Consider the following 16,843-nt stretch of genomic DNA (forward strand, 5'->3'; position numbering starts at 1 on the left):
GAAGTCTAAATAGACTAACAATGAACTAACATCACATTTTATCCCCATTATCACTTATTGTTATTATTACCACTCATTTTTACCTCCTCCAGATGAGATTACCGGTCCTAAGACAAAGACAGACCCGAAGCAAAATCAATTTTCTGCTGATCTGTGTGTCATTTTAATGCTTGAATATTCAGAAGATATGGGTCCAATATTTACTTTTCGCAATCTGTAAATCACATTTTGTTTGATTGCTGTTGTTCACTTTATTTAATTGTGTGTTCATTTCGAGTTGCCTTCAGGGATGTATGTTTATGTTTAGTTATTTTTCTGGTATGTCAATATAAGTGTGTATGTATGTATGTATGTATGTATGTATGTGTGTATGTGTGTATGTGTGTATGTGTGTATGTGAAAATGATAAGTGAGGTTAACTATTTACAAAAGATCCAAGAGAATTGATTTTTCATACATTATGCCAATAGGAAGCTAAAGGATAGATTGTTGAGGGGAGAAGAGGTGAGATTAAATAAGTTATACTTCCACCCAGTCCTTTTCAAATATGTGAATGAAGTCATATTTTGTTTTCATGTATATGGATATGTTTTTCATGTTTTCTTGCAATCTGTTTTATTTCTAAGGACTGAAGTAGGATTACTCTGTTTTGTTGCATATTTGAAATAAACTAAAACTGAACTGAACATTCACTTCTCCTATTAGAATGAATGGAACATGATCTGGTACTAGTCCTCTAAGGTTCAGGACTCTGGAGAAATCATGTGATAATGAAACAGGAAGCTACTCTCTTATGAACCGCTATGCTCTTGAATGTCTTTGGAAGGATGGTGTCTAACTTTATCCTCGTTAACGGAAAACAATGTTCGTCATCTTTCTCATTGGCTGCTGTGGCTCTGTTTGGACCTAATCGTCCAATCATCCTAAGTGGCTATAGAAAGTGGATATATGAAGGATCTGTGTGTGTGTTTCAATACTACAGTGACTGAGTATGTGTGTACATGTTTGTAATGTCTTTATGTGTTTGTTTGAGCATGTGTGTGTCTGCCTGGTTGGGATTATATCTCATTCTGTAAATATACACAACAGAAATGCCATTCGAATGGATTAAAATAGACTAAAATAATCCCCCAGAAAATACTGGCTATTGGCATTGATATGTTTGTAAACTTACACTAGACAAACTACATTATTCCATTCATTAGTATTGCAAATCGTTTTAAACTTAACCCTGTAAAGCCTGAACCATTAAATCACTGACAGAAAATTCCAGTTCTTTGAAACGGAACCTTTGTTGGTCCTTCTAAACAATCCAAAGAAAAAAATTTTCAAATATTAATTTCCATGTAAGAGTTTCAGTTTTGTATCACATTTGATACATCAGGTCTCAATGCTCAAATAATGTTATTTTTGAACAAACAAAAACATAATTTAGCACAAACATGTCTAACAAATTGGTAGTTCCTTTTCAAAATTGGCAAAGTTCTGCCTCCTTCCTCATTAATGACAGTCTTGTAGTGTCACTGGAAAGGCCTCTGGTGAATGAATTCCTCCCCCTTGGTGGATTATCCATGTATTGCATGTATCTTGTATACATCAGGTTTTTCAAGAAAAAAAATATCACACTGATCATGTTGAGGGCTTCAAAACTCCCATATCAAATATGATACCTTTGGTGTTATAAGGTAAAGAGTAAGGGTGCTGTAGTGAGAAACATGTCTACCCAATATTCTGGTGATGCATTCAAGAAATACGTGAAAAATTTGGCTTCCAAGAGATAAAGAACGAGACCAAAGCCACAACACAGCAGCTGGATGTCAGTTTTGATTCAGGGCAAAAGAAGTGAACAAAGGCCTGAGAACACAAAGAAACAAAAAAAATGTGGAGTGAAAAAGGAATTAGAGAGAGGAGCTGGTGGGAAAAACAGACAAAGACTTCACCGACACACACACAAAAAAGGAGAGAAGGAACACTAATGAAATAAAGATAGTGATAATGTGATGTGAAAGCTATTCCTTGAGATGAGGACCTCTGAAATGGCTTTCAGGGGAAAGTCTGTCTTTAGTGCAGGACATTTTCTCTACAATGAAGTCTGAATGATTAAACATGGAATTTGTTTACAGCTTTAGCTATAATCTGCCATTTAAACATTCATGCAAACAAGTAATTTAACTGAAGGGAGAAGAAGACAGACATAAAGAGAAGACACTAGATTAGAAAAATCCTTTAAGTCTATACATCTGCTTCTTTGTTTGGCTCGCTGCATTAAAACAGCTTCATAGACAACGTGTCGTTTCAAAGACGAAAACCTCAAACAAGTGTCCAACTTCGAAAATCCACATAGCTCCTGTTTGTCGAGATACTAGCAACAAAAAAAGGCCAAATTTCAATCTTTTCATTGCAAAAGATAATGTTCAAAGAGCCCAGGTGGTGGTGTGGGTTAATATTGTTTAGAGAAATGATGCACATCATATTAATGATACACACTCACCCCACTTGCTCCAAAGTAGTGATTGTTTATTGTAAGATCAATAGAAATTCATCTGCCGTGATGAGTCATTTCAAGGCTTAAGCGAGCTGTAAGGGATTACAACGCTGGCTCAAAGCCTGATCATGACAGCCACAATGGGGAGGGTGGGGGGGGGGGGAGGGTTTAAAAAAAAATACCACTCAATTTCTGTTTTCACATGTAATCAAGTCCTCACAAAAAGCCTCCTTTCATATATGTTGATTGAAGTCACTTCGAACGGGGGCTATGTTTTTAATGCTGGATAGAGGTGGGTTTGTGTGCACTGACTCATCATTTAGTCTCAGCCAACTCTTTTCTGATCACTTTGGCTTCATCATGCACAACCTTATGATCAGGACTCAAATAGAATAAATATGACTTTCATATGATATGTAAAGCCTTTTTTTCTGCAGAGGTCCCAATGCTGTGACTGACTTCTGTTTCCCCCACAGTTGATATTGTGTGTGATCCTGTGTGATCACACATGCTGACAAAATGACAATAAAATAACAACTTATAAATGCTGAAAGCCCTTGGAAAAGCATGGGAGAGGCCTGAACAGTGGTAGTTCATCAATAGAAGGTGGTAGGGCATCACCTTACATGTCTCACACGAAGAAGATGATAGGAATCACCTAAAATAATTGTAATATAAATGTAGTCTAAAAATTACTTTTATTTGCAATGTAGTATAGCAAATTATAACATGATCAAAAACAAATAAATATTAGCAAAACAAATTTCTCCGTTTTGAATGTCTGGGGTCGCCAGAAATTTGTGATGTTAAATGGGGTTACGAGCCAAAAAAGGTTGGGAACAATGGTTATGGTGCATCCGAATACTGACTCCTATACTGAGCCCCACCAAAAATTCATTTCACCAGCCGCCACTGGGCCTCAGTGTGTTTTATGCAGTGAGATGCTCAGTACCAAAGATTAAAAACAAACTGGACGGGCATCTAAAACAGTGTTGTCAATATCCACTGAGTGAAAATCATTTTTCCTGAGCAAAGACAAGACTTTGTTTTCAGGGATTTGTCTTTTACTTGAGTATTTATTTTTCCACCATCTTTTCACCCCTTACATTTCAATACAAATACCTATGCCTACATTCCTCATAACTAAAATATTAATGCACCTGAGGGAGATCTTCTAAATTTTGCATTATTGCCTTCAAACATCAAGACTGGATTAAATCTAAGTGATGAATAACACAGAAAAGACAATCCTTTGGTGTATACACTGGTACAAATCAAACACCACAGACGTAACAAGATGAAAAAGACAGAAAAAGGTGTAGCAAGACAAAACAGAGATGAGTGGACCTCAGAGAAAATGCGTCAGAACTTTCAAGCTCTGTTGCACTGTGACATTGACATTATTGAGGGTTTTTTTTTTCATCATATTTTATGTTAGAATGGTTTCGTAGAATACAATATGATCAGATGGCAGACATGTCCTTCTTCCACTGTTTCCTTTGTACTTCATGAAAGAAGTTGCATCAGGAGTTCTTTTACTAGAATCTTTTGTTTACTGTACTTAATACAAGGGGCTTCAAAAAGTTCATCCTTTTGAACATAGTTTTGTCTTGGTTCAGGAAAAGTGATTTTCACTCACTGGACACTGAGAACACTTTGTTTCAGATGCCTGTCTAGTTTGTTTTTAATCTTTAGTACTGAACACCTCACTGCATAAAACACACTCAGGCCCAGTGGTGGCTGGCGAAATTATGTTTTGGTGGGTTGCAGTATGCAAGTCAGATTTCAGATGCACTATAACCACATATCACCACTAGGATATCCTAAAGTAGATATTCTACTATTTTAAAATATAAATTTAATTTAAAATAAAAATACACAGTGTGTGTTTTCAGTCAGTTATTTTTTTATATGTAAATATCACTGTCTATCCTACAAACATGCACATTTTTCTATGACTCCATTGTAAGTCAGACATGTCCCTGACAAATGCTTTTCCCACTAATAGTATGGGCAATTAGACATTTAGCCCAGACAAGGGAAGGTAGTGATGGTAGAACACATGGCTTAAAAAAAAAAACAAAAATCAATGTAAGGGCTAAAATGTATTAATGAATTCACTTGTGCCAGAATTCAAACCACAGACTCCCATATCAAAGCCAGCAGTGTTCCCCACTGAGCCACCCAGCTGCACATACACATGACAACAGTATTACCTGTGGACCTGTTCTCTGATTGCATTTCTTAGGTCGGTCTGGATTATTTCCGGGATGTGACGTTTACTCCTGTGGGTGGAGCTTGGGCACAATTTTTGGCATCTCAAGGTCTACTATTTCTTGTATCGGAGGGAGGGGTCTACTGCGTACACACCATTTATAATAGGAGTCTATTAAGGCAGTGATTCTCAACTGGGGGGGGGGCATTCTCCATGAACAGGACACAAAAAAAAAGAAAAGGGGGAGGAGGGGTTTGAGTGCTGTCATCTAATAAAGGCATACCTGCCACCCCCAGTACAACTGTCATCACAATGCCCCCTGCTCTGCTTGTGCTTGGATTGCATGATGTTCCCTGTGACTGTCCTCGTGACTCACAGGCTTGTCCTTAATGTGGATTAAGCAACATTTAAGTGCATTTATTCAACAATGTTTTTATGCTTGGCAGTAAAAAAGTCGAGGTTATGGCACTTTATAAGGTATTTGCCAATGTTTGTTCCTAGGAAGAGGCTCTGAGTCTGGGGCAGGGAACCTGTGCTCTACCTATTTCTAACAGCCAGTATCACTGGCGGGTTTTATTTTGGTAAGTGTGTAAATCTAGGCCTGTGTTTGCAAAAAGCATCACCATTTATCACAAAGCACTGCCCACATACAGCAGTACTGCAGTAAACTTTAACCCAGGTCAGCTTTACTTACTTTATTCCATCCTGACAGTTTTCATTAAGAGTCTGTAAACTGGTGGTAAGTCAGCGCCAACACTGGCAGTGACACATATCCCTAATGTCACCTGACTTTGTGTGCTGAATTCAGTCAATACACCTGTTAGGAGGTTGTTACTCTGGATAAAACTTGAACTGAGTGGCAGGTGAAGCGACCTGTCCGTGTTTGTAACTAATAATCAATGTTCAAGTCCTTCCACCGAGGTGGGCACAGTTGTCACCGTAGGAACACCTTATTGCAGCTTGACAGTTCATGTTCAATCAGGAAAATTAAGGTGCATGATTGAAGAGCATGAAATATGTTGGGGGCTGTACCTCAACTCTAATGTTCCTCACTAGCATTATTACAGTGTGTGCTGGCAGATCTGTGTGTGTGTGTGTGTGTGTGTGTGTGTGTTAGTTACCCTCAGGGTCCAGCAGTCTCTCTATCCCCAGGTGTTGTTCTGCCTTATTAAAGGCATGTTCCAGTCTGTCAATTGCCGATGTCTTCTTCTCCACTGAGCTCCAATCAAAAAGCTCAGGTCTGCGGAGGCAAAACAGAAATCAAAAGGGATGAAGATGGTAAAAGTACCTGCTGCATCTGCATTTTAAAGCCTTTAAACTAAGAGGAAAACCCCCAGTATCTCAGAGATCATGTCTCTTGCTGCTAATTTTCTTTGCACTATGCAAAATCTTTCATATACAGTTAGTAAAAAGTAGACAGAGAGAATTCTCCAAAGTAGAATTTGCTGACCTTGTGGCAATAAAGGTTTTAATGTTTTCTTATTATACTGCCTATAGATTAATCTTCTCCAAAAATTAATACAGTGTAATTAACTCACTTCAGCTGAGGCAGTCAGGTTTATTTTTGGAAGTGCTTTAAGTCAGCAACTGTGTTTCCATTTGCCGAGCAGTGATGTTTAGCTACACATCCTCCACAGTCAACCACCACATTCACTTCTTCAGTGTAAAACAGAAAGAGGATACCGGTGTGAGTAAATTTTGTTTTTATTAAACATACTCATTTTCCTATTTTACAGGCAAGGCAGCTTTTCTACTATCAGTAAACATAATGTTGCTGGTGTGAAGCATGAAAGCGAACAACCTACAGGGAGGACTCCAGTGTCAGATTGCTCACTCTGTATTCCTGAAATTACTCTGGAACAGATTGTCATGCCGCTAACCATGATTTAATTCATTGTTGTGTGATTCCTGGCTTGAAAGCTAAAATCTCATGGGTATGTATAAAGGCCAGGGTTATTATAGTTTGTGTAAAATAATAGAAACCTGAGAATAGCTGTCGAAAATAATGGCATCGACTGAAACAGACATAAAAACGACAAGAAAACACTGATGGATCACAGGTAAAATATGTTTTTTCCCAATGTTAGTAGCCCATTGTGTACACTGTTGATAAACTGGCTTTATTAAATGTCATTCACAATTTAAAAAAGTAAGGCTAAAAAAACATGAATAAATAAAAACCAGCAACTTCCTCAAAATAATATGAGATCATGTTCAGCTTAGGCTTGTGCCGTTGTTCATATAAAAAAAATTCTATTCTGCACCGTAAAGGCTGAAAAATCTAAATCCTTTCCTGTCTTTTCTTTCTTTCTGTTTTAAGAAAGCCAATTTTCTCCTGTATTTATTGACAAACTGGATTGTTTTTGCTCATCTTTGCTCCTAAACTACTAGACTTCAATTGGAATTTTAATTTGTTTTTGAAGTTAAACTATATAAACATATTATCAAAAAACAACTAATTGAGGACTAGGTTAACTGCAAGTACGCAATTTGCTTTTTAAAACACTTCAAACACTTCATCATACATTCAGTACTCAGACAGACACAGTGCCATAAATGTTTGTTCAGCATCTCTGCATCTCCCCCTACCCCAAATAAAATGTGTCTACTCTTAACCTTTTGAGACCTGAACAGCCACTGGTGACCAAAAGCACTGACTGAAATAAAATGTTCAATAACTTTTGAAATACTTATCCTATCAATACATGCAAATAATTCAGGTCAAATACACTTTCACAGCTTTTCATCAGCATCAGATATGACCCATTTGGACATTCAGAGGTTCTGTCGTGAACATGGAAACACTGTCATCTTCTGCAGTTTTGATTCACAGTAACACCCACTTGACAGCAGTTGTAGGTGCCTGTTTTTATGTTCAATCAATCATTTATTTTGTTGAAAATGTTGCTTTTCTTCAGTTTTCTCAGTTTGAAATAATCACCTTTGAATTCACCCTTAGATGTAGAAAAATACCTAGTTTTCATTGAGAAATGCAAAGGTGCATTTATAAAGTGGCCAATAAAATCTGAAACATCTTGTTTTCATACATGAAATACAAGTTAAAGGACATTTTAACATCTTTAACGCTGTAACGCCAAACGTATCATATTTGATACAGGAGTTTTGAAGTCCTCTACATGATCAGTGTGATATTTTTTTTCTTGAAAAACCTGATGTATACAATTAGATCCATGCAATACACAGATAATAGGAAAAGCTTGTCATTAATGAGGAAGGAGGCAGAACTTTGCCAATTCTGAAAAGGAATTACGAATTTGTTAGACATGTTTGTGTTAAATTATATTTTGGTTTGTTCAGAAATAATAATTTTTGAGTATTGAGACCTGCTGTATCAAATATGATACAAAATTGAAACTCATACATGAAAATTGATATTTGAAAAATGTTTCTTTGGGTTGTTCAGATGGATCAATAAAGGCTCCAGTTTTAAAGAACTAGAATTTTCTGTTAATGTTCAGGCTTTACAGGGTTAACTTTTTAAATTTGCTTTCTCCAGAGTGCCCCAACTTTTTCTCATCCAGGGTTGTAAAATTAAAAAACAAACTCAAAAACTGAATAAAAATAAATCAGAGTTTCAACCCTAAAGCAGCTCTACAAAGCCATTATTTCAGTTGTTTTCATAATTACATATTTATTTATTAATTTTCCGTTACTCATCCATTTAATTTGTGATTACATGGGATGAAGGATGTAACCATATTGTGATTCCACTCATGAAAGCTTTTTGTTTACCCAGTATCGAGATGAAAAGGAAAGTAAAACTACAGAAGCAGCCTGACCTACAACTAGAATATACCTCATTTTTTATTTCCACAGCTCTATTGATTTAAATGAAGCCTTCCAGGGTGCTTTCAGTACCAGTGCTTCACTAATAGCTAGCTGGCACTAACATACATTGCGGATGACTTTAAAGACTTCAGTCTGATCAAAACCAGGCTGTCACAACACTTTTTGGATCTTTGTTCCCCTCCGGTAGCTCTTTTCCTTTTTTATGCCTCTTCATACTTTTCTGAATTCTCTCTGCCAATAGCCTCATTTCACATTCAGTATAACTTTTCAATAGGATGCACAAAAAAGAGTGGTTTTAGACGGCTGAATAAATCCCGTCCATTGTCTCTCTCTGTAGACCCTTACCATGATCTACTTACATCGCTGTCCATCCATTTATTTCCCTGCTATTTCTTTCTCTGCCAACACATACATGAACACACTGAGCCGCACTAGCCATTTTACGCTACCTGTGGCTGTGGATGAGGGCGTTGAAGGCCAATCCATCATTCCAGCTACTGGAGAAGTTAACCACGTTGACCTGAGGACAGAGATAATGGCTGTTAAAGGACCAACCTGTGAATGCAGTGTGACACCCTCTGCTCAAACACCGGCTTCTATTTTCACACACATTCATTGGATTGGAGACATATTTTCACACTGACACAGTGTTTTGTTTTTTTGTGTGTAAAGAAAGACCACAAAAGAGTTTCACTTATCAAAGGCACTGTACTTACTTATGCAAAGTGAAAATATTAAAAATGATATACTCAGTTATTTGCAAGTGAGTAGAGGTGTACCATGCTCATATTGTTTCTGTCTAAGAGAAAGAGTCTTATATCCAGTTTATCTCACAGCCGATAACAGAATGCTTGCACTTGCATGCATTTAACTCTATTTTGGGATAATTCAGGGTTATATCTTACATTATTACAGCTGCAAGTAACTGTGTGAATGAATGAGGAGTCCCTCTGCATGTACAGCAGGTATAAGTAAAAGGAAATGCAAAAGTCCTGTGATATACTGTAAAGGGGGAAAACAAGATTTTTCCTTGACCTTCTTCTCCACAACATCGCGTTCCAATGCAGAACAGTAAACAAAGATGCAATAAAAGTACATGAATGTACAGATCCACAGTACTATATTTCCTATTCACTTTGCTCCTGAAGTCGCCTTGTTGGCTTGCAACTAAGCCTCTTAAAAAACAAAGTGGAGACAGAAGATGCAGTCTATAGCCAGAACAGGGAAGAGATGGGGAAAGAAGATGCACGTGAACAACAATAACATAAATATACTATTGAGTCGAACATGAAAATGTATGTTATATGTAAGGATATGCTGTAAGTTTAAACAACTATAGCGCAGATATACATTTCCACTTTGCTGTTAATCAGGCAGTGGCGGCTGCTCGTCTTTCAGACAGGGGAAGCTCATTGTCGGCTTACATAAAAAAAAAAAAAAAAAAAAATTAAAAAAAATTAAAAATTGTCAAGTTATTTAAACATAAATTCGGCCCTCCGTTCCTTTTTAAGAAAATGCTCAGTGACCTTATCATACCAAGTAGGCGTCTTTTCCAGGGACTGGACCAGTGTCCTCTCAATGTCCAGCAGAGCTGGGCTGCTTAGACGGCCTTGGCCCATTGTGTTGCAAGTATAAAACTTCAGCCTTTTTAAATAAGAGATGCTCCTTTCACTCCGACCTACCCAACAGTTTGATTGATTTAACTATCTACAAAACGATATTAAACTCGAACAAAAAATGATTAAATTATGCAACTGAAACAAGAAAACGCTAAAATTATGATAAATTGAAACAAGGAAGTACAATGAGTGTGTTTTATTTACAGTGCAAGAAATGAACGAGTAATTTCGTAGTGGTTTCTCTCTCGATTTCACAGCAGAATGCGCGACGGTATTAAATTGAACTGTCAGTGAAGGAGGAGATCTCAAAATAGCTGTCAATCAAACGGGATTCAGCCTTTCAACTGATCCTCCAATCAGCACATGGGATTCTGGCATCCAGCCTGGCCGAGCTCCGCCCACAGCTCCATTCACCCCCAGAGACGCCCAGCGTCCGGGGGCGGGACAACATCGTGGCATTTATCCAATTACCGTCCAGTTTTGAGGCAATGAAAAAACCTGTTCCACTCAGTCCCATTGAAGCCCAGAGACGCCGAGTCTACGGACAAATGCACTGAGCAGAGATGGAGGAGAAAACAGAGACACAGGAATGGAGGAGAAGTGAACAACATCGAGTCTGATGATTTGTGATAAAACGGATTCTGAACGAACTCATCTTTGAGATGAACGTGTTCTAACACATTTGTCAACACAACCGAACATATTTAACCATTTAATTTTCGGAATTTTAGGGGAAGCTGGGCTTCCCTTGCAGTCTATGAGAAATCGCCACTGTAATCAGGGACTTATGGTAAAGTAGTGGTCTTGCACCCAATACCCATATGTTTGTTTTTTTTTTAAATAACTCTGTTGCCCATAAAGATATTGTTGTAAAGTGTGTACATTTTGTTTTCCGATTCCTCTTTTTATTCCTATTTGTACACATTTGTAATCACATTTGACCAGGTACAATGATTACATACTGAGTCCAAAATATATTTTATCTCAATCACATTGTCACAATCATTTGATGAGAAGGAGTAAAAATATCTCATTCCAACTTTATGGGCTTTTTGCTCAGTAACTTATATTTTGCATCATAAAAATAGATATTCCAGTATTTTCCACTATTGCTTTAACATGCGTAAATAGCAGAGATTATAAGTACAGATATTGGTATGAATAGCTTCATCATCTTCAAACCGTCCCCTTGGGAAATTCATATGACTATATCATGATCAATTTTACAAGTTTCCGTTGACAACAGGTTTGGGCAATATGTTAAATCATTACATACATCTAGAGTCAATGCATACACCTAGGTGTCAAACTCATTTTATTTCAGGGGCCACATCCGGCCCAATATGATCTGAAACGGGCTGGACCAGTAAAATAATAACAATGAAAACAGTAAAATTACATGATGAAAATGTTTACATCTACAAACCATCCTTTAAAAAATATGAATAACATGAAGAACCATGAACAACCCGAAAAACTATTGGAAAACTAAGTGCACTTTTAACAATATTATCCCTCAGTTTATCATTTATAAATGTGCATCACAACTTATAGATCACAGTGGATCTACAAATAAATAAAACATTTACTAACAGGTAGAATATTGTTAAAATTACTTCACTTAAGACATATCATGTTCACATTTGTTTAGGTTGTCCACATTTTTTATGAAAGGATAGTTTGTAAATGTAGACATTTTCATGTCATTTTTTCTTTTTTACAAAAAAACAAAGAGAAAAAATTCGGGTTGTCATCATTTATAGGTCATTATGCTATTATTTTGCTAGTTTTGACCCACTTGAAACCATACTGGTCTGTATGTGGAACCTGAACCTCTTTATGGGAACCTAAAATTAGTTCAACATTCTTAATTGATATTTTATGGAGGCTACAGTTTTGTGTGCTATTAAAATGTCAATATGCAGTCAGTTCTGGCAACTGGGATGCATGGTGTTATAATAAACAACTTGATCATAAAACTGGAATTTCAATGTGTAATTTGTTCTGACATACACAAATAAGTTAGACCTACTAAAACAAATTAAGGTAACAATTTGCATGGACATTTTTGAATAGAATAAAAGTAAAAGAATAAGTTAGTATAACTAAATGGAGTAGTTTTTACACAATTAAAATTAAGTTGGTTCGACTTAATTAAGCTTGTACAGTACAAAGTAGATCACGCTGTTTGTACTAAAGTAATAGAGTTTGCCTAACTAGAAGTCTTGTGGCATTTACGCAATTATGGCCTAGTTGAAATAACTTGAAAAGATCCATGCAAATTGTTACCTCATTTTTTTTTTTTTTTTTACATTGAGCTAGCATATCATTTCTTAGTGTATCAGTGCATTTGTGGTTGTATTTATTGGATCAAAACACCCTTAAATTTCCTAGTTTGTTGTAGATAAACAATAGGATCATACATGTGTCTCTCAAAAACCATGTACTGTATATTCTGCAGGTTGTTTCTGTTTAGAAAGTGGCCACTTCCAGGTAATATGCACAACAGTAACATTTATGTACTTATTAATCTCCAGAGACACATCTCAGCATTTTAGCAGAATGTTTCATTTTGAATGAACTCGGTTCACAGTAGTACTTTATACTTTAGTTTAGGGCTTATATTTAAGTCCCTCTGTCTATTAGTTTCATAGTTGGAGATATAAAATGATACTCATCTAAGCCTACTGATCCCAAATCTGGATCACCACCAAAATCTAATTCATTATTCCTTGGCCCAATGTGTGTGTGTGCACATTAAGTCATGAAAATCTGCTTGAAAGGGTTTGAGATATTCAGCTGGTTACCTGCTGTGAGTACTAAAACAGCCAACATCACAAAAGATGAACAGAAGGGATCAAGTCAAACCATCAATTTATCAATGTGACTTTCAGATAAAACACACAGAAACTGTCATTCATATAGCGCTGAAATCTGCAGTTTCCTGACAACACACCTGAGGTTATATTTGTCTTTATGTCTATTTTAGTTTAATTCTGACAAGACAATCAGCCGCGCATTTGTGACCTGCCATAACACTGTGAGTCAATACCAAGTAAAATCCAAAACCCACAGATGCTTCATTAACTTTTACTGAGTTGAACCAATGTGAGGTGATCCATAGCACACAGATTTCACTGCAAGGTGAGCTCTTAAGTCAGCCTGGATATTTAGTAATTTACAGATGGTTGAGTAAAGAAAAAAAACAAACATAAAATAACTTAGTAAGGTGTTAGTCCGGTATGTTTTATCCAGAGGAGAGATGGAGTAGCAGTTTTATGAGACTAGACTGAAAGGAGGCAAAGAGTACTGCAAAGAAGGCACTAGATTTGTGTCTGTGCAGTATTTACTGTTGTTTTTCTAAAGATATGCTCAGCTCTTTATTGGTGTATGTTTTATGACAAATTAGGAGAAGAAAAAAAAACAGTGTTGTATCAAGATGTTGTTCCACTATGTGTCTCCAGATTTCCAGTCTCTGAACTCTATTGGAGAGAGGAAATTCTCTTTAGCATTTTTATGATATGTTGGTCTAAAATCTCCCATAAATGTTGATTAGGGTTCAGATCTGCTAAATGTGAAGGTTACATAATTCCCATTATTTTCATACTCATCAAACCATTCAGCGGGGCCTTGTGTCCAACAGATGTGGATATTAGGTTCCCAACTAAAAATGACAATTGAATTTGGGTGCTTCTATGAAACTGGGTTAATTTTGGTACCTGGCACTTTGTCAGCTTTTTTTAGACCCAAAAATAAAAGAGAAATTTTAGATATATTCCCCCCAGGATGTACCTAATGATGACCTCAGATAAATGCCCAAAAATTATACTCTTATTCTAAGCCATCTCAAAATTACTGAATTTTTTTTTTTGTTTGTTTTGTTTTCATAAAATAATGGGGCCAAAAATAGGACCAAAACTGGGACATGAAAAACTAGGTGTCAGTGCATTTGATCTTGAAAACATGGCTTGAAATGGTCTTATATACCATAATAAATAATGACACTGTGTTAAATTTGACAATCCTAGTGTTTTTTTCTAATCAAGACAAGTGGGTTTTTCATGAATCAGCGGTCTCATTCCAGGTTTCATGTGTAACCCATCCTGTCCACTCACATTACATGTGGAACCTGCCCATTTAAAAACAAATAAATCGGAAGTGATTTTGCAACGGCTGTCGTTTTTGTGAAACACTCTGCCTTGCACATTTACTTTGATTCCCAAAATGTATCTGTGAGAGAATAAAAAGATATTGGGAAAAAATAGTAGCGCATAATTCTTTCCTTTTTTACCGTGTTACATGCAGATTTTTGTATAAAAATAATATAAAAATGTGTTTTATCTGAAAAATAGTTTCTCTTTAACCTCAGTAAATATTTATTTTTAAAATAGATTGAAAGTGCTTCCAAACTTGCTTCATAACATTAGTCTACATCTGGTTTGAATTTTTAGCCCCCATGTCCTGTTTTTATGTACCAGTTTCATAGAAGCACCCATTGTCAGATAATTGTCAAAGGAATATGCATATTTATGCACGATTCCATCTACTGTTATTAAAGGGTACCTGTAATGGTCATGCTTACCACATTAATTGTGCTTTGTGTATTACTCATAAGCAAGAGAGGAGCAGATTCAGTAAAAAATCACCATAAACACACCACACCACCTTTTTATTACATGAATTACGAACGTGGGCAGAACATATGGGGAGCAGCTACTGTCGCTAGGAAGTGACGAAGCAGCGTTGATTCCGGCAATGGAGTCAAACAGACAGGAGTCAGTGAGCAAGATTGAGTGGAAAGCACGTGTTCAAGAAGCTTATGTGAAGATTTTCCGGGATTTCTGCGGTTGTTGTTAGTGCAGTCATAAGCTATGCACTCCACCATTGTCCTAGGGACCTAGCATTGGTCACCTTAGACACATCTTAGTGTCTGCTGCACAGGGTCAGTGACCAGTCTATCGCAGCTAATCAGGACAAATCAATGAGGTTTTGTCACTACCAGTGCTGGAACAGCCCATGAAGACCCATCAAGTGTAAAAACCTTTTATTAAAAAAGTTTGCCTTCCCTTTTGGGGTTGTAATGCACAAATTGAATATGCAAATAGAAACAGATGGACAGAAATCTCTCCTCAATTTTTTCCTTTCATTTGTCACTCCCCTGCATTTATTTCATTACTTGCTGTATTTCATCACCTTATTTATTTATTTATTTAAAAAAAATTTTAAAAAATGTGTAAATATATATATATATATATATATATATATATATATATATATATATCAGCATTCATTTACTGCAGGGACTCCCGTTGTGTGAACACCATCACACAGACCTGTACAGACATGAATCCCCTTCCCACAGTCCCCTTAGTTACACATTCCTCCCTTTGTGGATAATGCTGCCTGTCTCTGCCAAAGCACTTGCTGATTGAAGTCTGTCTCACCCTGGCAGCGCTTTCCTCCCCTTTACACTATCTCTTCATAACCTCATCATATTCTCAACTGTGAATAAGACTCTGATGCTTAACAAGTCCTTCCACCCACATCACATGCAGCGCTGTTGCTTTTCTGACAACTAATATAGTTCCACACATGACTACGTTTATGATCCGTCATCATCAACACAGACTTGTGCATTTATAAAGCATGCAACTCTGACAGGCGAGAGGAGAACAACCTCGATTTATTTAGACTACATCCTAGCGAGAGCATAGTTACGTCCCCTGCTGACGGTAAAATACATATTTATTCCAAATTGCTGAGTTTAGACATCAATCTTTTAATATGAGAATCGATTCTAGAGAGTATTGATCCACAAAGCACAACCTTACTTATCTCAGAAATGAGAGCTGAAAAGAGGAGAACCCGCTGTCGAAGCATACTGATACTAAGTCGGATGTGGATAAAAATGAATGAGAAGCTGGGGAACACACCTGAGGATATTGGCGTGTGTTCTGACGAACCCAACTCAGCAGAATCTTCTCACTGTTGGTCTGCTGTAGGCCCGCCATCACATCTTTCATCACATCCTTTACCTGTGGAAACACACATACAAAGTTCAGCCAGTGGGAAAATATACACAGAGGCCGACAATAGACACTTGAACTCAGTATTTGGCTTAAGTTGAGGCTACAGTTAATTACACCTCAGAATAGGGAGGTTTCAGAGGGAGCAAAGACTAGTGGGTTATATAAAATGAACTTGTCCATATAAACTTCCTTATAATCCATGAAGTACTCAATGACAGTTGGACAGTAATAAGACTGTATACGAATACACACAAAAACAAGCCCCCATTCAGCATGGGATCATTTTGATTTAAAGAATGTAACTGTATTTAATTCCATCCATAGTTGCATTAATTTTTCACCAAGATCTGTATTGATGGTGGAGAGTTGGACCACTGTGTAAAGTCTTCTCCATCACACCACCTATATTCTCTGTGGGTTCAGGTCTGGAAAATCATGTCTCATTTTCCACTGATGTTCAAACCTGGTTATTACATATATTGAGGTAATCAGCTGACCTCATTTTGTGTACCAGATCAACTGAAGCAACCTCAGATCATAACACTGTTCATACATATTTGTCCTATAGGCACTAGGCATGATGGGTAATCACTTCATCCATCTCTCTTCTCAGCCTGATGCACGCTTCACTCTGGAACAGGTTCAATCTTGACTTATCGGACTACATGAGCTTTTTCCATCACCT

General features: G+C 36.9%; 1 protein-coding gene across 13 annotated transcripts in view; it reads right to left on the minus strand.

The window, feature by feature from the left end:
• Positions 1-16,843, minus strand: part of dmd (dystrophin) — a 348,302-nt gene that overhangs the window by 282,422 nt on the left and 49,037 nt on the right. For all 13 annotated transcript variants that reach the window (XR_003937328.1, XM_030154578.1, XM_030154571.1 and 10 more), the window contains 3 exons: positions 16,063-16,164; positions 8,960-9,030; positions 5,822-5,940 (listed from right to left, as the gene is read on the minus strand). Coding sequence is in view for 12 of the 13 variants with exons in the window: in XM_030154578.1 (XP_030010438.1) it covers positions 5,822-5,940; positions 8,960-9,030; positions 16,063-16,152 (280 nt within the window). In the remaining variant the exon portion in view is untranslated. The remainder of the gene's footprint in view (positions 1-5,821; positions 5,941-8,959; positions 9,031-16,062; positions 16,165-16,843) is intronic.

Source organism: Sphaeramia orbicularis, chromosome 2 (assembly GCF_902148855.1).
Source record: "Sphaeramia orbicularis chromosome 2, fSphaOr1.1, whole genome shotgun sequence".
In the NCBI taxonomy this organism is placed as follows: Eukaryota; Metazoa; Chordata; class Actinopteri; order Kurtiformes; family Apogonidae; genus Sphaeramia; species Sphaeramia orbicularis.